General features: G+C 38.6%; 2 protein-coding genes across 3 annotated transcripts; both read right to left on the bottom strand.

The window, feature by feature from the left end:
* Positions 1-87: 87 nt before the first annotated feature.
* On the bottom strand, positions 88-3,945 carry si:ch73-71c20.5 (DUF4748 domain-containing protein). 2 transcript variants are annotated; one of them, XM_034312691.2, is made up of 3 exons: positions 3,776-3,945; positions 1,652-1,925; positions 88-1,559 (listed from the first exon to the last, which is right to left on the bottom strand). In XM_034312691.2, the coding sequence occupies exons 1-3, from the start codon at positions 3,816-3,818 to the stop codon at positions 1,400-1,402; spliced, it is 477 nt and encodes a 158-aa protein (XP_034168582.1). In that variant the 5' UTR covers positions 3,819-3,945; the 3' UTR covers positions 88-1,399. The 2 variants fall into 2 exon arrangements, with proteins under 2 accessions (XP_034168582.1, XP_034168579.1); XM_034312688.2 differs by having other exon boundaries at positions 1,652-1,928; positions 3,776-3,927.
* Positions 3,946-5,060: 1,115 nt separating this feature from the next.
* On the bottom strand, positions 5,061-15,741 carry mcm6 (minichromosome maintenance complex component 6). The gene is made up of 17 exons (XM_026933023.3): positions 15,519-15,741; positions 14,410-14,556; positions 14,214-14,324; positions 13,777-14,026; positions 13,494-13,659; positions 12,591-12,736; positions 12,365-12,515; positions 10,705-10,846; positions 10,359-10,500; positions 9,394-9,501; positions 9,100-9,255; positions 8,355-8,483; positions 7,663-7,824; positions 7,434-7,569; positions 6,529-6,708; positions 6,267-6,406; positions 5,061-5,600 (listed from the first exon to the last, which is right to left on the bottom strand). The coding sequence occupies exons 1-17, from the start codon at positions 15,614-15,616 to the stop codon at positions 5,478-5,480; spliced, it is 2,487 nt and encodes an 828-aa protein (XP_026788824.1). The 5' UTR covers positions 15,617-15,741; the 3' UTR covers positions 5,061-5,477.
* Between the last annotated feature and the right edge of the window lie 3,956 nt (positions 15,742-19,697).

Here is a 19,697-nt window from a genome sequence, read left to right as displayed (position 1 = left end):
GTGCCAATAATTTTGCACCTTCGTATTACGATATTAGAGTCACTATACTATACATAAGTTTGTAAATAAAAGGAACTTTACATATAGTCAGAGATTATAGCAAACTACTTTATTGTTTACCATGTTGTTGGGTTTTTTTTTTTAACAAAATCATATTTGTCCACCTCATACTGTACATATTAAACATCAATAAAGGTTACACATACATTCTTGCCAGCAAAATGCAGTCAGTTTCATCAGCATTGTTTCGTTTCAAGACGCAAAATAAGCAACTATGGAACAGTTCACATAGAAATAAGAATAGATCTGATTTTTGATACGTGAGATTAATATTATACGCATGAACTGTAGATTAATCAGAGATACGAGGAGAATTTTTTTTTCTTTTACATGTGCATGTTGATATTTTGATTATTTTTAAGCTCAAATTGTGCAATTGTGTTATCTTTCATTAACAAGCAACATTTTCTTAGGTACGGTTTCAGTAACGGTGTACGTAAGGCTGGGCGATATGACACTATAATACCGATAATATTAATGCATTCGTTCTAATATGTTAGCGTTGCTATAGTAACAACTCATTTATAGCGACTTGTACGGTGGATGCGCCACAAAAACGGGTTAAAATCTGTGTGTAATTGTTGATATGGTGAAGTTTTCTTTGAGAAGATGTTTATTTAACATTTATGGAAGGAGTCTCCAGTGTTAGAGGTAAAGCTGTAGCTTTAAGGATAGAGGAATTTACACTTTGTGGTTTCTGGGTAACATGACAAGCTACGTTTTTTTTTTTTTTTTGGTCTTATTATCTTCACACGAGACAGAGTGTGTGTGAGAGAACGACTGTTTATAGCCGCTATAACTAAGTTAGCTTCCACAAGACAGTTCCAACATACAAAAGCACTCAGAGCTGAGCTCTGGAGTGTGATGGGAGGAAACGAAGTGCACTCCTGTGTTAATCTGACCTCCCAAACACAGTGTGTTAATTTGGTGAAAATCAGAGAATGTTGAATTTTTGGCCCAAAAAAAAAAACAGAAAAATGGCTAAATGTTACCATTTCAGGATGAAAAATCTGATTTTGACCAAATTCACCCCAAGAGTTAGGAAGGTCAAGACTAGCACAGGACTGCACTTGGTTTCATCCCATCACGCTCCAAAGCTGAAATCTGAGCCTCCAGTTTGAATATGTTATACTCAATAAAATACACAGGTTTGGGATCCAGAAATTTAAATTTATCACAAACATGTTAATTGCAAAGAATTTTTTTGTGTGTGTGAACAGAATAAGAATATATTTTTTTTGTATAGTGCTTTTGTCACATCGCTCAGCTCTACGTTTCCATCAGACAGTCCTGATTGGAAACATAAACATTTCAAATTGATCAATGTTGCTGAATCCTGTTACTGCATCCTCGCTGCTGGTTTGTAGCGATCACGTTCGTACTCTCCCTCATTGGATTTCTTCATCCTTTGACGGATCTTCAGCTGCTGGAGCCGGTTCTTGTCCACTTGCCTTTTAGCCAGAATAAACCCGATTATACCAGCTGGAAGACCAATTATCCTGTAAGAGAAGATCACATATTGATCACGGACTGCACTGCTACTGTAAGAGTCACACACACTGCATTACAGAGCGCTGTGTATAACTCGTACCATGCGTATCCAATTACTTTCATCGGGTTTTTCGCTTTTCTCTGAGGAATATACTCTGGTCCAGAATCTTGCTCTTCTTCTTGTTCTCCTTTCTTTTCCTGGTCATGTGTATTATTCGCAGGGTCTGTGTCTGTCTTGGCGGTGTTTAGTGAAAGGGAGCTGCTACAGTGAAGAGCTCGGTGCTGTAACACACACTGCTGGGGTCTGAAGCAGGTCAAGCTTTGAGCATGAGCCGTCTTTAAACAGAGATTTCCGCTGGAAAAGTACTGAAGACCTGCTGAAAGATGTGCATATGTTTGTTAAGAAACAGACCAGTGCAGTGCATCATTTGATAGAAAGGAAAAAATAAAATCCCACAACACGTCATTGCATTCTGCTGAATACCAAACAATGACTCAAAATATTGACTTTTTTAAAGGTTCTTATCTTGAAAGAATGACTGTTCTCACTGCTATTTATTTTTAACAAATGTTTTAAAGGAGATTATTTTGGATTTTTGTGGAAGTGAGCGAAGCTGGGGCTGATTTCTTTCTAACCCACACTGTAGATTTATGCAGCCGATCAGTGACAATCGTGTCAGGTGATTACACTTACTGACCACGCCCCCCAGATCTCTCTCTCGCTCTCGAGCTACACATGGCATTCCTGCTACCTGATGAGATACCTGCCCTCCGGTCCTGCCTGGCCACATGAATAGCTTAAAGTTTGCTGTGAGGTTGCTGTGGATGGTACCACATGGATACCCTAAAGATGACTGCAGATCTTCTTACTTGGACAGCCTAACAATTGCACTAGCACTGCTTGACTCTCTAGTATTCAGCTGTAGAAGATTTATAATCGCACTATCCGGTGTCACCCAGATGAAGATGAGTTCCCTTCTGAGCCTGGTTCCTCTCAAGGTTTCTTCCTCATATCATCTCAAGGAGTTTTTCCTCACCACCATCACCTCTGGCTTGCTCATAAAGGATAAACCTAGATCTCTGTCTGTAAAGCTGCTTTGTGGCAATAGAAGTGCTATATAAATAAAACTGAATTGAGTTTCATCTCTGATATTCTTCATATACAGCCGTCATCAGCAGTGAGTGAGAAGGCCCATGTGATATACAGTTGTGGGGGAAATGAGCATGAACAAGGGGGATTACTTACTTTATTATCTTTTCCCCCTAAAATGTCTTTGGAGGTGAAGAGAAGCTAAAAGTAGATAGACTGAGCACACACACTGTCCAATCAAAGAACAAATTACACAAAAGGACAGATAACAGAAGTGTAAGTTTAATGTTTATTTGTTTAAATCTGGTATTCGGAGGAAGCATGGCATGAACCCAGTAAAGCATTACGGACTTGAAAGCCATGAAAAAATGCAACAGTCTATCTGTCTTAAAGTGTGTGTACGTGTGTTTGTGTGCCTCAATGAGCCGTCATGATACAATGCATTACTCAGAACTAATTACCAATTTCAGTGTCATGTTATAGATAGATAGATATTAATATTTAGCCCTCGTATTTGATAAACGTCTTAAATATCGCAGTACACCTGGCAATGACTGCAGTGATGTTGGATGTTGTATTAGGTTTGGAAGCAGTTGGTTTTGGTATTGGGCTGCTTTTACTGAGCACTGATATGTGGTTACAGAAGTGATCCAGAAACCCATTCTTCAGGTTTTTCCATCAGAACTGTCTCTCAGTCTGTCTGTCTGTCTGTCTGTCTGTCTCTCTCTCTCTCTCAAACTGCTGGTCCTGTCTTCAGGTTCTCCAGTTCCTGAGGTTACTGTGCAGACCTGGTGCTCAACTTCTCCCTACAGAATTACCTCCTACTTTACTTCCATCTCTAATAATCCTCTTAATTTACTACACAAGCAACTTAATCAAGTCGTAATCAACTCAGAACTCACCCACAGTGAGCCAGTCCCCAAATCTCTCCCTTTTCTCCATTAAAGTGCACAAGCCATTATTACACAATCTGATACGTAGTGCACTAACAGTAAATACGTGTGCATTTTAGACTCAAACCTAAACTTACAGCTTATAACACTGAATAACTGCAACAATAAAATCGTCACAACGTGTATATTAGTGAACAAACGAAATTAAAGTGGATAAACCTTTAAAATTCCGTATATTTACCTTCTACAGCCGACCTCACCAATGTCCTACAGGGCGCCGCCATTTTGTTCGGCACATCCGGGTACTTTAAACACACAAATACACTACGTCACAGACCTTCTTTTAGGTTTGTCCGTTTTATTTGGTATTAATTAGTTTATTAAATTAATTCAAAATATATTCTTAAGTTTTTAATTATAAAAGCGCGTAAATTCTTCTTTTGGACTTCTTCTTCCCGTTTTGTGCAGTTTGTCGCATCAGCGCCCTCTTCAGGTGAAAACATAAACAAGCACATTTAAAAACCTTTTAAGATTATAAATATTTCTCTAATTAAACATTCAAAAAATATATATTTTTACTTTTTAAGGAGCATTTAATGAAACTAAAGAAACGTTCTTCATTTTAGTTGTTCGTTTTAAGATAAACTTTATTGAAAAAGGAAGATTTTATTTAAATAAAAAAGTATATAAAATGTTAAATATTTCAATAATAATTAATCTTTTTTAAAAATATATTGAATTAATTGTTATACTAAATGTGTCTAGTTAAATTTAAAAAAAAATCTAATTACTTTTTGTTAAATTTAAAAAAATAAATAAATAACATTTTTTGTTCGAAAACAACCAGCTAGGTTTTTTTAAGTCTAATTTTCCATCCTGTATGTTTTAGTTATTATACACTATGCACTATATTTTAAATATTTTTAGTTTTTTAATTTATATATATTTTTTTGAAGTTATGAAATGCACCATAGAGGTGTTTCTTCTTTCTTTCATTATTTATTTATTTATTTATTTACACTTATGGGACTTTCAGCCCTGAACGCTTTCCTGCTGTTGTGCATTTGTCATCTTTCAACAAAACAGACTCCACGTGTCAACTGTAATGAATTTCCTGGTTACACATTTGCAATTTTTGTCCATATAGTACACAGTTATAGAAAGGAATTATTTATAATCTCACTATCCTTTATCACCCAGATGAGGACGAGTTCCCTTTTGAGTCTGGTTCCTCTCGAGGTTTCTTCCTCATGTCGTCTCAGGGAGTTTTTCCTCACCACCGTCACCTCTGGCTCACTCATTAGGGATAAATTTATAAATTTAAAATATATATATCCTGAATTTATATATCTCTGTAAAGCTGCTTTGTGACAATGTCTGTTGTTAAAAGTGCTATACAAATAAAATTGAATTGAATTGAATTGAACGTAACAAAGTTTGCAAACACAAAGTGAAGCGTTTTCAAAATGGAAACATCTAATGACAATGTTTTTAGAGGCACAAATGTAACCACTTTATAAGAAATATTGCAGAAAAAATTGAGTTTTTGTTTATTATTATTATTATTATTATTATTATTATTGTTATATTTTGAACAAAATGCAGATGAAATGTTTTCAATACAGAGTTCTTACTTCATGATAAAAGCATAACAGGCTTAATAAAAAAGCAACAACATCACTAGCAACATTCTTCTTTAAAACAGAAATCCAGAAACATATTTACAAGTGTTTTTTTTTTTCACAGCGGCTTCTTTTCACGCGGCCGTTTGCCTGAAGGTCTACACACACACACACACACACACACACGGTGCTGAAAGTGTCCCAATAACCGAACTTCAGGAAAATCACCCGAGCCGTATCCCGATCCAAGCCTTCGTCCACTACGACGTGTCCCCAAGTCAATCAGGACGCATTTTTTAAACATTACACATGTTGAAAAGTTTAATCCTCCAGTGTGTAGTTCGGATTCACGACCAGTGTGACGTCGTCATCCTGTGTTTCGGCTGCGCTGGACTCGGCGGAGCCCTTCAGGCCCGACTGCGACAGCTCGATTAGGATGTAATCCTGAAAAATAGCAGAAAATATAATCAGCACTTTCATCAAGATACAAAACATTTGTCTGTTGTTATCCAAGGGAAGGAATTAAATCAACACACATAGACATAACAATCTCTCTTCACTGATTTTTCTTCATATTTATGCAAGTGATGTTTCATCTAATTAAATAATCGTTCATTTGGATAGTTTATAAAACCAAAAATAATCAAGTCTTGATGATGTATGATGTAAGAATTAAAATGTCAGTTTATTTTATTTCACTGTGAAGACGCTGAATCTGAAGAGAAAGACGTTCACAGAAAATCATTTACTTATTCTTTTGTTTAATCTACACCTTTTTTATGTTATTTTTTGGTATAAAATTTATCATAAACCCAACAATTATCAGCATTTTGAGAAATTTCTCCTATTATAGTTCTAAATGAGGATTGAAACGCACATTTCATAAACAAAGGTCGTCTAAAAGCTGAGAATTATGTTCTGAATTTCAAAAAAAACTAATTTTTAGGAAAATTAGTTTTAAAATAAAGGTGATTTCATGCTTTTGCACCTTTATAAGGTTTATAAAAGAAACTGTTGTGTATATCATGAAGCAGTCGTGATGACGAAGTGGGCGGAGTTTAAGACCTTCTTCAAAAGTTGCTAAGAAGAATTTTTTTTAATTTCTCTTACATAATGCACAAGTCTGTGGATGACTTTCTCGATCATGGCCTTTTTGTTGATGAGCTCCATCTCTGAGTCGATCTCAGACTCGATCTCTTTCAGGTACCAGTTCACCACTGCGCTCTTCTTCAGCGCTTCCTCCTCCTCATCTACACACACACACACACACTGTAAATACTACACTACCAATACACTACTGATACAGATGCTGTTATTAAGCATATAAATAAACATCAATATCTTCTGACCAATCAGAATCCAGAGATCTCACCTTCCTCAGCACGGCGCAGGTGCAGCACTATGAGGTTGGAGATGCGCCTGTACTCGGAGAAGGACAGACGCAGAGACGGTTTGCCGCTGTGGTTTTCACCCTCGACCCCGTTGGTGTGCTCGTGACCGTTCACATGTCCGTTCACGGGACCGTCCACGTGACCGTTGGGCGCGTCATGCCCTGGAGCGAAGAGGAGACGGAGGAATTAGAAACCTAACACACTGTAGCTCGATTCAGGAAGTCAAGACGAGCACAAGGAAGTCGTCGACTGAACATGTACTTGTCCATGTAACCATGGAAACGATTAGTAAAAAAAATTTAATCACTTTGTCTCCCTCTTTTTTGGGGTGCCAAAACTTTTGTGTGCCAACACTTTAATCTTATCTTTAAACAGAGGAAATAAAGAGAATGAGGAAGCGTTAAAAGGTTCAAAAATACTTCCGATTTAATTTTTAAAATTTTCTCCTTGAGCTCTCATTGAATTTATGTATTTCGATGCTTAAGATGTTCAAACGTTATTTTTTTTAATTATTTATCAAAATATAAACATCATAAAACATAAACTATCATCTCTTCAACGTCTTAGTTGAACGAATGTCATTGGTTGATGCCAGAAAATGGGTCTGAGTGGAAAAAAATGGTCATTTTATAAATGTTTTCAAAATTACGTCTCAAATTTCTAATTAAATATGAAAACATTCTCCTAAAAGTGATATTAACTTACACAGACTTATAATTTCAAACAGCTACTTAATGACTTTCTGGCCGAATCATGGAGTTGTAGGTTCTAGTTCACATTTACGTAGCTGCTATGTAGTGAGCATATAGAGTGAATAGGATCCCTTTGGATTGCGCTTTGTTTTATTTCAAACGCTTCAGTTCGTATCGCCCATTGAATCCTTTACCGTTCTCCCGGTTCTCCTCCTCTTCCTCCTCCATGGCCTCCTCTTCCTCTTGGTCCAGGTTGACGTCGGGCGTCTCGACCCGAATGATGGACTTGTTGAGCAGCCTGAAGGCCTCTTTGACGTGTTTGGGCTGCACCTGAATGAGGCAGAGACACAGAGTGAGACAGTGTTGGTGAAAATGCACTATGTAGATGAAAAGGCGTGGTTTTTATGACGTAGCCACGCCCACCTCGTCGCAGCAGTGCATGCGGGCCATGCTCTCGGACAGCCGGATCATGCTCTCCAGCTGGCGCACGGTGATCCTCCAGGCTGATTTGGTGATGCCGGAGCCGTCTCGCTGTCTCAGGCGCTTGTACTGCTCCACGATGAAATCCTCCGACTCTTTAGAGATCTATTCAAACACACACACACACACACACACACACACGGTGTTCGCATTTAATGCATTAACGCAATTAGGTAGGGTTTCCGTTTGTACGTGTTGGACGATATATCAAAAAAACAAAAATCATATCACGATACTTGAAGACATTTCTACATATGTATCACGATATTAAAGGTTTATCAACAAAACAGGAAATTAAAAAAAACCCAAGTCTTAAAAACTTCTTATTATATACATTTTAATATATATTTTTTATTTATTACTATCAATACTGAAAAGTATATTGTAACTTAATTTATCACAATATCAACATTATATCATCCTATTGCCCAGCTCTAGATGTGTGCAAAAGTTTTCCTTCATAATGATGAAACCAACACGAAGCTCCTGGTTACGAATCACGCGTACTAAAGACGACGTCGCATCTTTGTTTTCTCTTATCTATTATCTTATTCAGGGTTAATCAATGAAGAAGCGGTGTGTGTGTGTGTGTGTGTGTGTGTGTGTGTGTGTGAGACGCCGAGCGTGTTTCTCACCTTCGGTTTAAACTGGCGGGCGAACAGCAGGTATCTCCGGATCTCGTCCAGAGTGTAGAGACGATCGATGGAGTTCTCGATCCTGGAGTGAAGGTCCACTATGCGCCTGGCGATGGCATAATCAGTCACCTGAGGAAATGACAAAGGAGATGTTTATTTAACATTTATGGAAGGAGTCTCCAGTGTCAGCGCTTTGGAACAGTCAGAGCTAAAGCTCTAACTTTAAGGCTACGTTTACACGACAACGATGTAGTCAAAAACGGAAAAGTTTTTCTTTTACGTTTTCAAGAAGTTTCACGTATACACGACAACGTTTTCAAAACGATTCGCGTATTCGAGTAATTTTGTCTTTACAATAGACACGTACTGCGCGTGTCTTCATACCTAAACACGTACTACGCACGCGCATGACGTCAACCTTTTCAAAGATTCCCGTTTTGGGTGTTTACATGGAGACGATAACGGTGGCGTTTTCAAAAACTTGCACTTTGAAACCCGTTTTCAGTCCCCAAAACGCCGTTGTCGTGTAAACGAACAGGCAAAACGCGTAAAAAGTTTCCCGTTTTTGGCTGAAAACGTTGTCGTGTAAACGGCCCCTACGTTTTCTGACAGCTTTCATTGATTTTTTTTTGTCTTATTAACTTCAAAAGAGCTATAACTGCATGACACGGTGTTTTTACTCCATAGTCAATCATTTACTTTAACATTAATGACACTATTGATTGACACACACACACACACACACCTCGTTGCAGTCGTCCACCAGGATAAAGAAGAGGTCAAAGCGGGACATGATCGGCGCCGTCAGGTTGACGTTCTGCTTGAGCGATTTGGAGCGGTCGTAGCGGCCGCCGATGGGGTTCGCTGCAGCCAAGATGGACGTTCGGGCGTTCAGTGTGGCCTACGAGTGAAGATACAACTTAAAAATCTATCCTCTCTTTCACACACACACACATAAAACATTACGACCTGCCGCTATGTCCTTCCAATAGATAAAAAACTGGTTTGAACCAACCCTGCTTTGACCTTTAACCCTTACCTTGACCCCGGCTTTGGTGATGGAGATGGTCTGCTGCTCCATGGCTTCATGGATGGCCACCTGATCTCTCGTCTCCATTTTGTCAAACTCATCAATGCAGCACACGCCCTGCACACACACACACACACACACACACACATTTAAAACTCACACAATAGTAGTCACTTGGAAGCCAGTGTATAAAATGACAACGTATCAAAAAATAAATAAAATATGTTATTAAACACAACATATTCTACTCATATCATTCTATTATTTATTCGTTTTTCATTCTACAAATGTTAAGAGTTTTAAAATAATAAATGATAAATTAAAAAAACAACAACTGTATAGATCTCAAAAACTCGTCTTTAAATACTTTACAAGTAATTGATACAAGCTGTAAACAAAATAAAATAAAAAATACAAATATTTTAGCATGTAATACTAAGTTACTAAGTTAAAAACATTTTAAAACATTAGTTTTTCTTTTTAATTGTTTTCATCTTCTTTAGTTATTACTTATTTTCTGGCTCTTTATTTACTTTAATTTATTTATTGCTAATTATTTTTATTAAAAACTACTTCTTAAGGTCGTTATTATGAATCTCAAAAACTAGTCTTTAGCTACTTTACAAACAAATAAAATAAGATAAAATAAAATTAAAAAAAAAAATATATATATATATATATATATATATATTTTAACATTAGTTCTTCTTAATTCTTAAGCATTAGCATTGGTTCTTCTTAAGTCTATTATTATTTTTTGGTCATTTATTCACTTTATTTTATTTACCCTAAATATTTTTTATTAAAATATATATCTTTAATGTCTAAACTTCTATCCTATATATCAGGATTTTTTGAAATTATTATATTTATATGCCATGAGCTGTTTTAAAATTGTGAAAGAGCAGAGTTGTGTATTTTATTATCACTCAATATTATTATTATTATTTTTATTATTATTATTGTTGTATTACGTTGTCAGCCAGCATGAGAGCTCCAGCTTCGATGACAAACTCATGCGACTCTTCATCTCTGACCACAGCGGCGGTGAGACCCGCAGCGCTGGACGCTTTCCCGCTGGTGTACACGGCACGCGGGCTGAACTCCTCCACATGCCTGAGCCGAAAATAAACACACGGTCAATTACAATAATTATTCGTGATTGACTAAATAAACACAGTTCATACTAACGACCTCCAAACTCCAGATCAGTCGAGATAACTAACTACGTTAATTACTATATAATTACAAAGATACTACGTTAACATCACGGGGTATCAGTTAAACCTATTATCCATTCTCTCACGATGTGTTTCTTACTTGAGAAACTGGCTCTTGGCTGTGCTGGGATCTCCCACAATGCACACGTTGATGTCTCCTCTCAGAGACGTGCCCTCCATGGTGGTCTTTGGGACGCCGCCAAAGAGCATGAGCAGGATGCCGCGCTTCACCTCGTCGTTGCCTGTACACATACACAAGCTCTCCTCATTAACAAAAACAATCATACAACAAAAATCAAGCTCCTGTTTCATTACAGCATTTTTTTTCCCCCGGGAAATCCTCCATATACAGTGTCATGATGCTATGTGAATCAAGTAGTAGTTTTAAATCTAAGTAGTTAAATGATTTTTTTTAAATAAATAAATTCTACAATGTTTAATTTTATTAATTCACACAATATATATATATTTTTTAATATAATGTCTATGAAATCATCGAGTCACCATCCTGCTTTCGGTTCACATCGAAAGTGTTGGGAGTCGATCCCAAAAAAGAGTCGATTCACTGATTCCAGGCATCGCAAGCAAAGAGTCGACTCACTGAAAAATGAGTCAATTCCACACTCAAAAGAGTCAAAGAGTCGATTCACTGATTCCAGGCATCGAAAACAAAGAGTCGACTCACTGAAAAACGAGTCGATTCCACTCTCAAAAGAGTCCAAGAGTCGATTCACTGATTCCAGCCATCGAAAACAAAAAGTCGACTCACTGAAAAACGAGTCGATTCCACACTCCAGAGTCAAAGAGTCGATTCACCGATTCCAGGCATCGAAAACAAAGAGTCGACTCACTGAAAAACGAGTCGATTCCACACTCAAAAGAGTCCAAGAGTCGATTCACTGATTCCAGGCATCGCAAGCAATGAGTCGACTCACTGAAAAACGAGTCGATTCCACACTCCAAAGAGTCCAAGAGTCGATTCACTGATTCTAGGCATTGCAAGCAAAGAGTCGACTCACTGAAAAACGAGTCGATTCCACACTCCAAAGAGTCAAAGAGTCAATTCACTGATTCCAGGCATCGAAAGCAAAGAGTCGACTCACTGAAAAACGAGTCGATTCCACACTCCAAAGAGTCCAAGAGTCGATTCACTGATTCCAGGCATCGAAAGCAAAGAGTCGACTCACTGAAAAACGAGTCGATTCCACACTCCAAAGAGTCAAAGAGTCAATTCACTGATTCCAGGCACTGAAAACACGGGCTGCATCTGAAATCGGCCATTTTTGATTCTGACAGCTCTTCCATGCCAGCCCCAGTGCCTTATGGGATAGCGCAGTGTCCACTGCTTCCATACTGCAGAATCTCAGCGCGTATTTCTCGCCTGCTGTTAACGAATACTGAGAATTCAGACATACTACTCCTTCAGCGTAACTGCTCTTCGCCTACTGTACAGTAGGGTAGTACGGATATTCAGACGCAACCATCCAAAGCTTGGACTCGACTCCAAAACACACTCAGCCAAAAGAGTCGATTCCCTGCTCCGGGGATTGAAAACAAAGAGTCGACTCCAAGGATTCAGAGTCGACTCTTTGTTTTCGGTGAAAGATTCAGAGAATCGAATCTTTTGTGTAGTCGATTCCACACACTAAAAATGTTCCAGAGATTTGTCAAGCAGTCTGTATATAATGATTAGCTGGAGAACGTAAACGTGTGTGTGTGTGTGTGTGTGTGTGTGTGTGTGTGTGTGTGTGTGTGTGTACCGTGGATGGTGGGAAAAAGGCTGGTGCACAGGTTATGGTACAGGTTCTTGTCCTGGCTCATCTCGAACACTTTATCCCACTCCTTCACCGACATCTGGTTCTTAATGCTCTCGGCCGTCTGCTCCTCATCACGGATCTCCTTCCCGCCAAACTAAACACAACACACAACTCTGTTAAATCTCATCACAGGACTGCGTGACGATTGGCTGCGGACGTGGGATCTTACCCTGGGATTGGTCGGTGCCACGTGGCAAGCCAGGAAAGCCAGTCTGTATGAGAGCTCTCGGACTCCGAGAGCTTTTAGACCACGCACGCCCTCGTTTTCGTAACCCTGAGATCCGGCCGTGCGAGAACCAGTCTCTGCTCGCACACCTAACACACACACACACACACACACACACACACACACACACATATGGACATTAACGCAACTACAAGCTACTGAAAAAATTCATTACTTTATGAGACTGAAGATAAGATAAACTTTATTGGCTTGTATTTTACAATACGCTATGACTACTTACGATATATTTATAAATAAATAAATAAACAAATAAAACAAATAGTTATATTTAACCAAACATTCAGCTCAGATCTGCAGTGTTTTATATCACATATAAAGTCACATCCCTGCTATTAAAGGTGCAATCAGTGATTTTGGTGGATCATCCTGCCTCAGTTAAGATCATCTAAATGTATTTCAGCGAAACAAAGCACACATTCGAAAAATACTGATAAATTTAAGCAGGAAAAAAAATTCGTAGGTGAACGACCTTTTTTTTTTAACATGAACCAGCTTGTTTTTTTTTAAGCAGATTCTCTGTTGTGGCTAATTTATGGAATATAATCTATAATCTATATATCTATATCTCTATAATCTATATCTTTTTTAGCAGATTCTCTGTTGTGGCGAATTTATGGAAATTATTCAACTGATTTTCACAGATTTCTCGTTTTATTCACCCTCTCTAACCTTCTGTAGTTTTGAATAACTGGACTCCTGATCAAAACGCTACTACAAAGGGGCGGAGCTTTCTGAATTGATTGACAAGTACTTCGTCATGATCGTTTGTTCGTCTCTGCTTCTGAACGTAACCCTGATTATCCGGATTAGGAACGTAATGTAAACCTGGTGTTGCGAGCTGGGACACGTCAGGCACGACGATGAGGCAGCCGATGAAGTCGCACTTATCTCCAGCCTGCGCTGACTCCACCGCTTCGGCTCTCAGGATCACCTCCATGCTCCTCGGGATGGATCCTCGCGGCAGCTCCGCCTGCGTCTCCTGGATGCGCACCTGGTTTCCGAAGCAACATCTCAGCATCAGCACCGCAGCACACGCTTGTAAATAATCATCATACATCTTTGCGTTTGAACAAAGACGAATTTCTTATTAAGCCCTTCAATCTCAGACCTTTTGGAAGTCGATGAACTTGGACTTGTTGGTGTCGAGGAGGAAGCGGCGGCGGTTGTTGCACACCGGGTTGCGGCAGATGCTGGGCTGCGTGTATTTAAACTGCTGCTCCACGTCCTTGATGACGCTCTGGCAGTCCAGGCACAGGAAGGTGCCGCTCACCAGCTCGGGGTGCACCGGGTGCGTCCGTACCACCTGCCCGCTGATGCGCACCAGAGAGCCGATGCGCAGCGTGGTCAGCTCACGGATCCTGGAGAACCACGACGCACGGAGAACGTCAGAGACGCAGAAAAAAAAACAATCATGAAGGCTCACGCTGTGCGTCTTTTAAGATTACTTACTTATCAAACTGTTCAAGAATAACTAAAATCTTAAATGAATGCAGTTTCATTTAAAACTAGAGTTTAACTTTGTTCTGATTTATCCGTTCTTCATACTTGTGCCTGGTCGGCAGATCCTGAATCGCCACGTAGAATTCCTTAGTAACAGGAACGTTGCCATGATCCCGGGCAAAGTTGCGCACGGCACGGCACAGGTAGGGGTAGATTCTAAAAGTAGGACCAAAAACAGGTTATCAGTTTCATCTAAGAAGAACTTTAACATAAAAATAATAAATAGGAAATCTGTGAATACCTGTAGAACTCCTCCTGGATGATGGTCGCCAGTTCTTGGTTAAATCCCTCCAGGTCAGTGAAGCTCACCAGGAGCGTGTTTCGCTCCGGACGGATCAGCTCCTCTGCGTCACGCAAATACTTCAACTCGCCATCGCTGTTCTGAAACCTGGAATAGAAATATATATGAAGGTTAATCGGTTTCACGCATATCGACACTCACGGACAGTTTAAAGAGCATTACTCTAATATAACTCCAATTATTATTCTCGTTTCTGCAGCTCTCTTGAGTAACGAATCAGTAACTAATGATTAGTTCATCAGTAACTAATCGGTTTAATCTGTACGTTATTATAAGTGTTATTAACGTAATTAATAATTATTTTATCTAAACTGAGACCTTGTAGATCATCTACAGCTGTAGTTCTCAAAGAGACGGGTCTGTGAAGTAACACTATAAACACTATAAAGTTATTTGTTATAAAGTTGTTATAGCTTTAATCACTCAAAAGCAACTCAATCTACAAATAAAGTCAACTTTGAATCTAATATAAATGTTCTCTGTGAGTGGAAATGTCATGAACAAGTAGCTGAATTATAAGTAAATAAAAAAAGTTCTTCATCTAAACATCCACATGCATTTTTTTTAATATGTAAAAGTTAAAATTATTTATATTAGTTGTATATATTTATTTATATAATTGTGCAATAGATCTAAATGCTTATTAATGATGATTCCTCCATGTTGTTTCTTTGGTGTCTTGGATGCTTGAGTAGTTAAATGATTTAATTAACAGTAATAATAATAATAATGAAAGTGATACTGAAGAAAAGTAATAACTTTGCATGAAATTCAGAGCCATTTTAAAATGTTTTTAATAATTTATGCATGAAAGAGACCAGTATTTTGTGTTATATACATGCTGAAATAACGTGTCTTGGCCTAGATTATGGTTGGATCTAACGTGTTTGAGTATATAATTATTATTAATTCTTTAAAAACAAAAAAGAAAAGACCCAAGCAGTGTATAAATCACACTTATTCTATTTATACACATTTCCCCAGAATCTTTCAGACGCCATTTTGTTTCTTGTCTATGTGACATTCAAACCCAAAGAAATCAAACTTACTCTTCCAAAAACGCCTGGAATAACTTCTGACACTTCTCAGCTAATTCATCCTTCACCATTTGTCCAGGGTTTTCCACCGCAGGCTCTGCAATGTCCATTTTTACAGCAGGTTGTTTATTACAAAGTAATAACCAAATTAAAAAACTTTCCTCCTTTTTCTTTTCCCCTCAGCGCCGAACACAAAGCTGCACGAGCTCACACTCAGAAAGAAAGTGAGAGATTTTCGCGCCAAAGCTCGTGACCACGTGGTCATTTTCGCGCCACTCGCAGCCAACCAGCTCCTTCCTTTTCACTTCCCTTGTCTGTGATTGGACGACAACGACCCTGCGTGTTCCCTGCTGTTCGAGCGTTGCCATGGGGCTGTGACGTCACGTCGAGTCCTCGAGCCAGGACAGAGAACATGGCTGATCTTCACACACACAAACAACAAACACACAACAACAACAACAACAACAACAAGATCATAGTTAATTAATTTATTTTTTATTTAATAAAATGTGTTTTGTTTCCAATTTTTGAATATTTTTTTTAAATATGATTCCTGTTCCAGCATTTGTAATGTGCTTAAGCCACGTTTGATAATACGTTACATAAATGGTGTTTATTTCATATGTAAAAAGAGTCATTTAAACACTTCATTAGGTATTCATAAACATTTAGAACAACATTAATTAATATTTTAATTAAATTCTGAATTTGGGCTAAATTTTTTCAAGGAGATTCATTTTTTTCTAAAATAAAAGTCCCTACAGTCAAACTGGGCAAGGAGTAGAATATGGCTGATTTTTAGGTAGCTTCCTGGTAGCTCCGAAAATGGAAATTTTTGTTAAATATCACCAATAAAACATGATGTCAATTAAACAAATCTTAAGCATTAAAGTTTATGATAAAATGATAATCATGTTGCCTCCTTTTTACAAATTTGTGCCACAATTTTTCACCTTTTCCTCAGTACGTGAAAAGAATATTGTTACTAATGCTACGATTGTTCTGTCTGTAGTAGTATAGCTTTACATTACAAACAACATTAGACACCTCTACTTTAGTATTGTAACACCGTTATGAATATCGTATTAATCCCCCATGATCCTTCCCTATGTTGCTTTGCACATCACTTGGCCATATAGACAGTAAATAAATCAATAATCATGCTTTTATCAATCATTTGGCTTTAATTTACGATCAGTTAATATTCAAATAGTAAAGATTTCACTTCTCGAAGTAGTGTAAAATACTGCATCTGTAAATATTGTATGAAACACTTATGAATATGAGCAATCATTTAGTTTTAAGTGATGAAGACCAAGTCTGATAAATGTAGTCTTCATCACTCTTGATATAAAGGGAAACAGCCGTGTCATAGTTTGGCTGTTTAACAGAAGTATGTTCGGGTTTCATTTAATATAATATGAGGGATTTTATTTTGGCGGAAAAAAACAACCTAAGAGAATTAAAGAATTAAACATAGGAGCCCAAACACTAACATTTCATGGATGTTGAGCTAAACGTTAATTAATATGTTAAAATGTGTTTATATAATATGTAATAAAATGGGTTGTGTAGTCCATCCATCCATCCATCCATTCTCTGTATTGCTTATCCTGCACAGGGTCACGAGGAGCCTGGGGCCTATCTAATCAGAATCACATTTATTGCCAATTACCATGGGTTTACATGTACAAGGAATTTGTCTTGGTGTACTGGTGCGTAGTAATAACAGTAAAATATGAGAAATAAAAATAATATTAATAAGGTAAACAGATATAAAAATATACAAATTTAGGAAAATAAAAATAGAGACATTAACTGTACATGAGTGCAGGATGTGCAAAAAGTGGGCGAGTGCAAATGCTCACAGTTTGACGTAAGAAGGTGCAGTATAGCAGTCTGAGTTATGTGCGTTAATGTAACGCATATGAAACGGAAAAGTGTGGTTTTTCATTAACGTAATGTGTAATGTCCATGGAAGCGGAAAAGAGACCGTGGTGGGTCCTGGGTATTGTTGATGAGGCCAGTTGCGGATGGAAAGAAACTGTTTTTGTGGTGTGAGGTTTTAGTTTTGATAGACCGCAGCCTTTTGCTGGAGGGAAGTGCCTTGAAAAGTTTGTGTCCAGGGTGAGAGGGGTCAGCCACAATCTTAACTGCCCGCTTCAGTGTCCTGGAAGTGTACAGGTCCTGAAGAGGTGGCAGATTGCAGCCAATCACTTTCTCAGCAGAGTGAATGACATGCTGCAGTCTGCTTTTGTCCTTAGCAGTGGCAGCAGTGTACCAACTGGTGATGGAGGAGGTGAGTATGGAGGTGTAGAAGTGCACCATCATTGTATTTGGTAGGTTGAAGGTGGGGGAAAACCTGGACAGGGTGCCAACCCTTCGCAGGGCACAATCGCACACGCTCACAACAATTTGGAAATGCCAATCAGCCTACAACGCATGTCTTTGGCCTGAGGGAGGAAACTGGAGTACCCAGAGGAAACCCTTGAAAGCACAAGGAGAACATGCAACTCCACACACAGGGCAGAGGCAGGATTCGAGCCCCCAACCCTGGAGGTGCGAGGCAACAGTGCTAACCACTAAGCCACCGTGCCCTCCAGGGTTGTGTAGTCATTTTTTAAATTTAGTGAGACAATGTGAGAATACTTTAAGACTTTTTATTACAGTGTCGCAGTTTTTCTCTGTTGTCATTCTTTTTTAAATTTTATATAGACTAATTGTTGTTGTTCCTCTTTCAGCTGCTCCTGTTAGGGGTCGCCATAGCGGATCATTGGTCCGAGTATTTGATTTGGCACAGTTTTTACACCCTTCCTGATGCAACCCTCAACAATTTTATCCGGCTTGGGACCAGCACTGGGAGTGCACTGTCATGTGCTGGGGTTGGGTCCCTGGCTGCAGCCTAACCACTAGTCCTCCAGGAACCCTTTACATAGATGAATTGAATTGAATTTAAAATAAAAATAAAATGTTCAATCACACTTGAGACCAGAAGATGGCGTTCTATTACCTCTTATAGCAGATTGAATAAGTACTCTTCCTTCCTTAGTTCAGACTGCTGGGGTCGCCAGTGACAACACAACACAGAAACAAAGGCCTAGAGACTGTCTTATCATTAACTGGCCTAACAATATAAAATATCTGTTCCTGCTTTCCTCAGGTGTCCATTTGCCACTCAGAAGAAAACATGATGTATGCTTATCCATACGGTATATCATTTGACAAAATAATACCTTGCCTATTATTTCTAGGCAAACCCTCTCAGATGAATACAGAGACTATCGCTAGCACATCGCAAACACCATTTCAGATAACATAAGTGAGTGTAGAAGAGATTGTATGTTTATACTGATTTCCCACTAACAAGTCTAAAGGATTGTGGGAGTACTGGAGAGCGGGAGATCCTGAGCTGTTCCTCAGATTGGGACTCTTGAGTCCCTGGATTGGAACAAATTGAAAGCAATGTTGTTGCGTCAGTGCTGTTTTTGTTGAAGGAACATATTGTTGAGTCTTACAGGTTCGAGTTATCTGATCTGATTCGCTCGTATCTCGTTACCTGTATCTGTATCAAAGAGAAGCTGACGTTCAGGTACGTCAGGTAGTTTACCAGGAGAATGCAGTAGCGACAGGGTTCCTGCTTGAGGTGTGCAGGAAGCTACGGTACTGAGGAAAAAGCAAGAGCAAGTGTGGTTTTTATCTGGCCAGTCAAAACAATGTGTAAAGATAAGCCACATTCATCAACATAGGAGTGTATTGGTTGCAGAAGGTTACTTATCCAAAGTTCATATTAGCAAGCAACAAACATCGACTCATTTTCTACATACATACATAACATGGAGCTGTGATTTCAGGGACAAATCAACATTTGAATTAGAAATTTGAACATTTGATATGTGCAGTAAAGCAACAAATCCAAACAACTGGCGAATGATTCCTCGGACCAGTCCTATGGTGCGTGTGGGCCGACGTTTCTTCAGTTCCCCGATCACAGCTTTAGTTCCTATCTGCAATTAGTTTTCATTCTGTGTTTGATGCGCAAAAATAAAAGAACCATGGTTTCATCTTATCCTGTCAGATGCATCCTCTCATTAAAAGTGTACAGAGATATAATACGAAGAAAACTAAAGCTTGGAAGGAAATAGCAGAGATGTTTGGTGCCTCCTGTGAGTGTACGTAGCTAGTAAAGTTAGC

This window comes from Pangasianodon hypophthalmus, chromosome 2 (assembly GCF_027358585.1).
Source record: "Pangasianodon hypophthalmus isolate fPanHyp1 chromosome 2, fPanHyp1.pri, whole genome shotgun sequence".
Classification (NCBI taxonomy): Eukaryota; Metazoa; Chordata; class Actinopteri; order Siluriformes; family Pangasiidae; genus Pangasianodon; species Pangasianodon hypophthalmus.
The sequence above is the reverse complement of the archived record's forward strand: the minus strand, read 5'-3'. Positions and strand labels throughout refer to the sequence as shown.

What these genes read in the sequence shown, in the direction of transcription:
- si:ch73-71c20.5 (XM_034312688.2), bottom strand. Translation starts at nt 3,818, where the DNA reads ATGGCGGCGCCCTGTAGGACATTGGTGAGGTCGGCTGTAGAAG. An exon ending in GGTGAGGTCGGCTGTAGAAG is followed by an intron (nt 1,929 to 3,775) that starts GTAAATATACGG and finishes CACATCTTTCAG; the next exon opens with CAGGTCTTCAGTACTTTTCC. An exon ending in AAAGTAATTGGATACGCATG is followed by an intron (nt 1,560 to 1,651) that starts GTACGAGTTATA and finishes CTTCTCTTACAG; the next exon opens with GATAATTGGTCTTCCAGCTG.
- mcm6 (XM_026933023.3), bottom strand. Translation starts at nt 15,616, where the DNA reads ATGGACATTGCAGAGCCTGCGGTGGAAAACCCTGGACAAATGGTGAAG. An exon ending in CTCTCATGCTGGCTGACAAC is followed by an intron (nt 9,502 to 10,358) that starts GTAATACAACAA and finishes GTGTGTGTGCAG; the next exon opens with GGCGTGTGCTGCATTGATGA. An exon ending in TCACCAAAGCCGGGGTCAAG is followed by an intron (nt 9,256 to 9,393) that starts GTAAGGGTTAAA and finishes CTTCACTCGTAG; the next exon opens with GCCACACTGAACGCCCGAAC.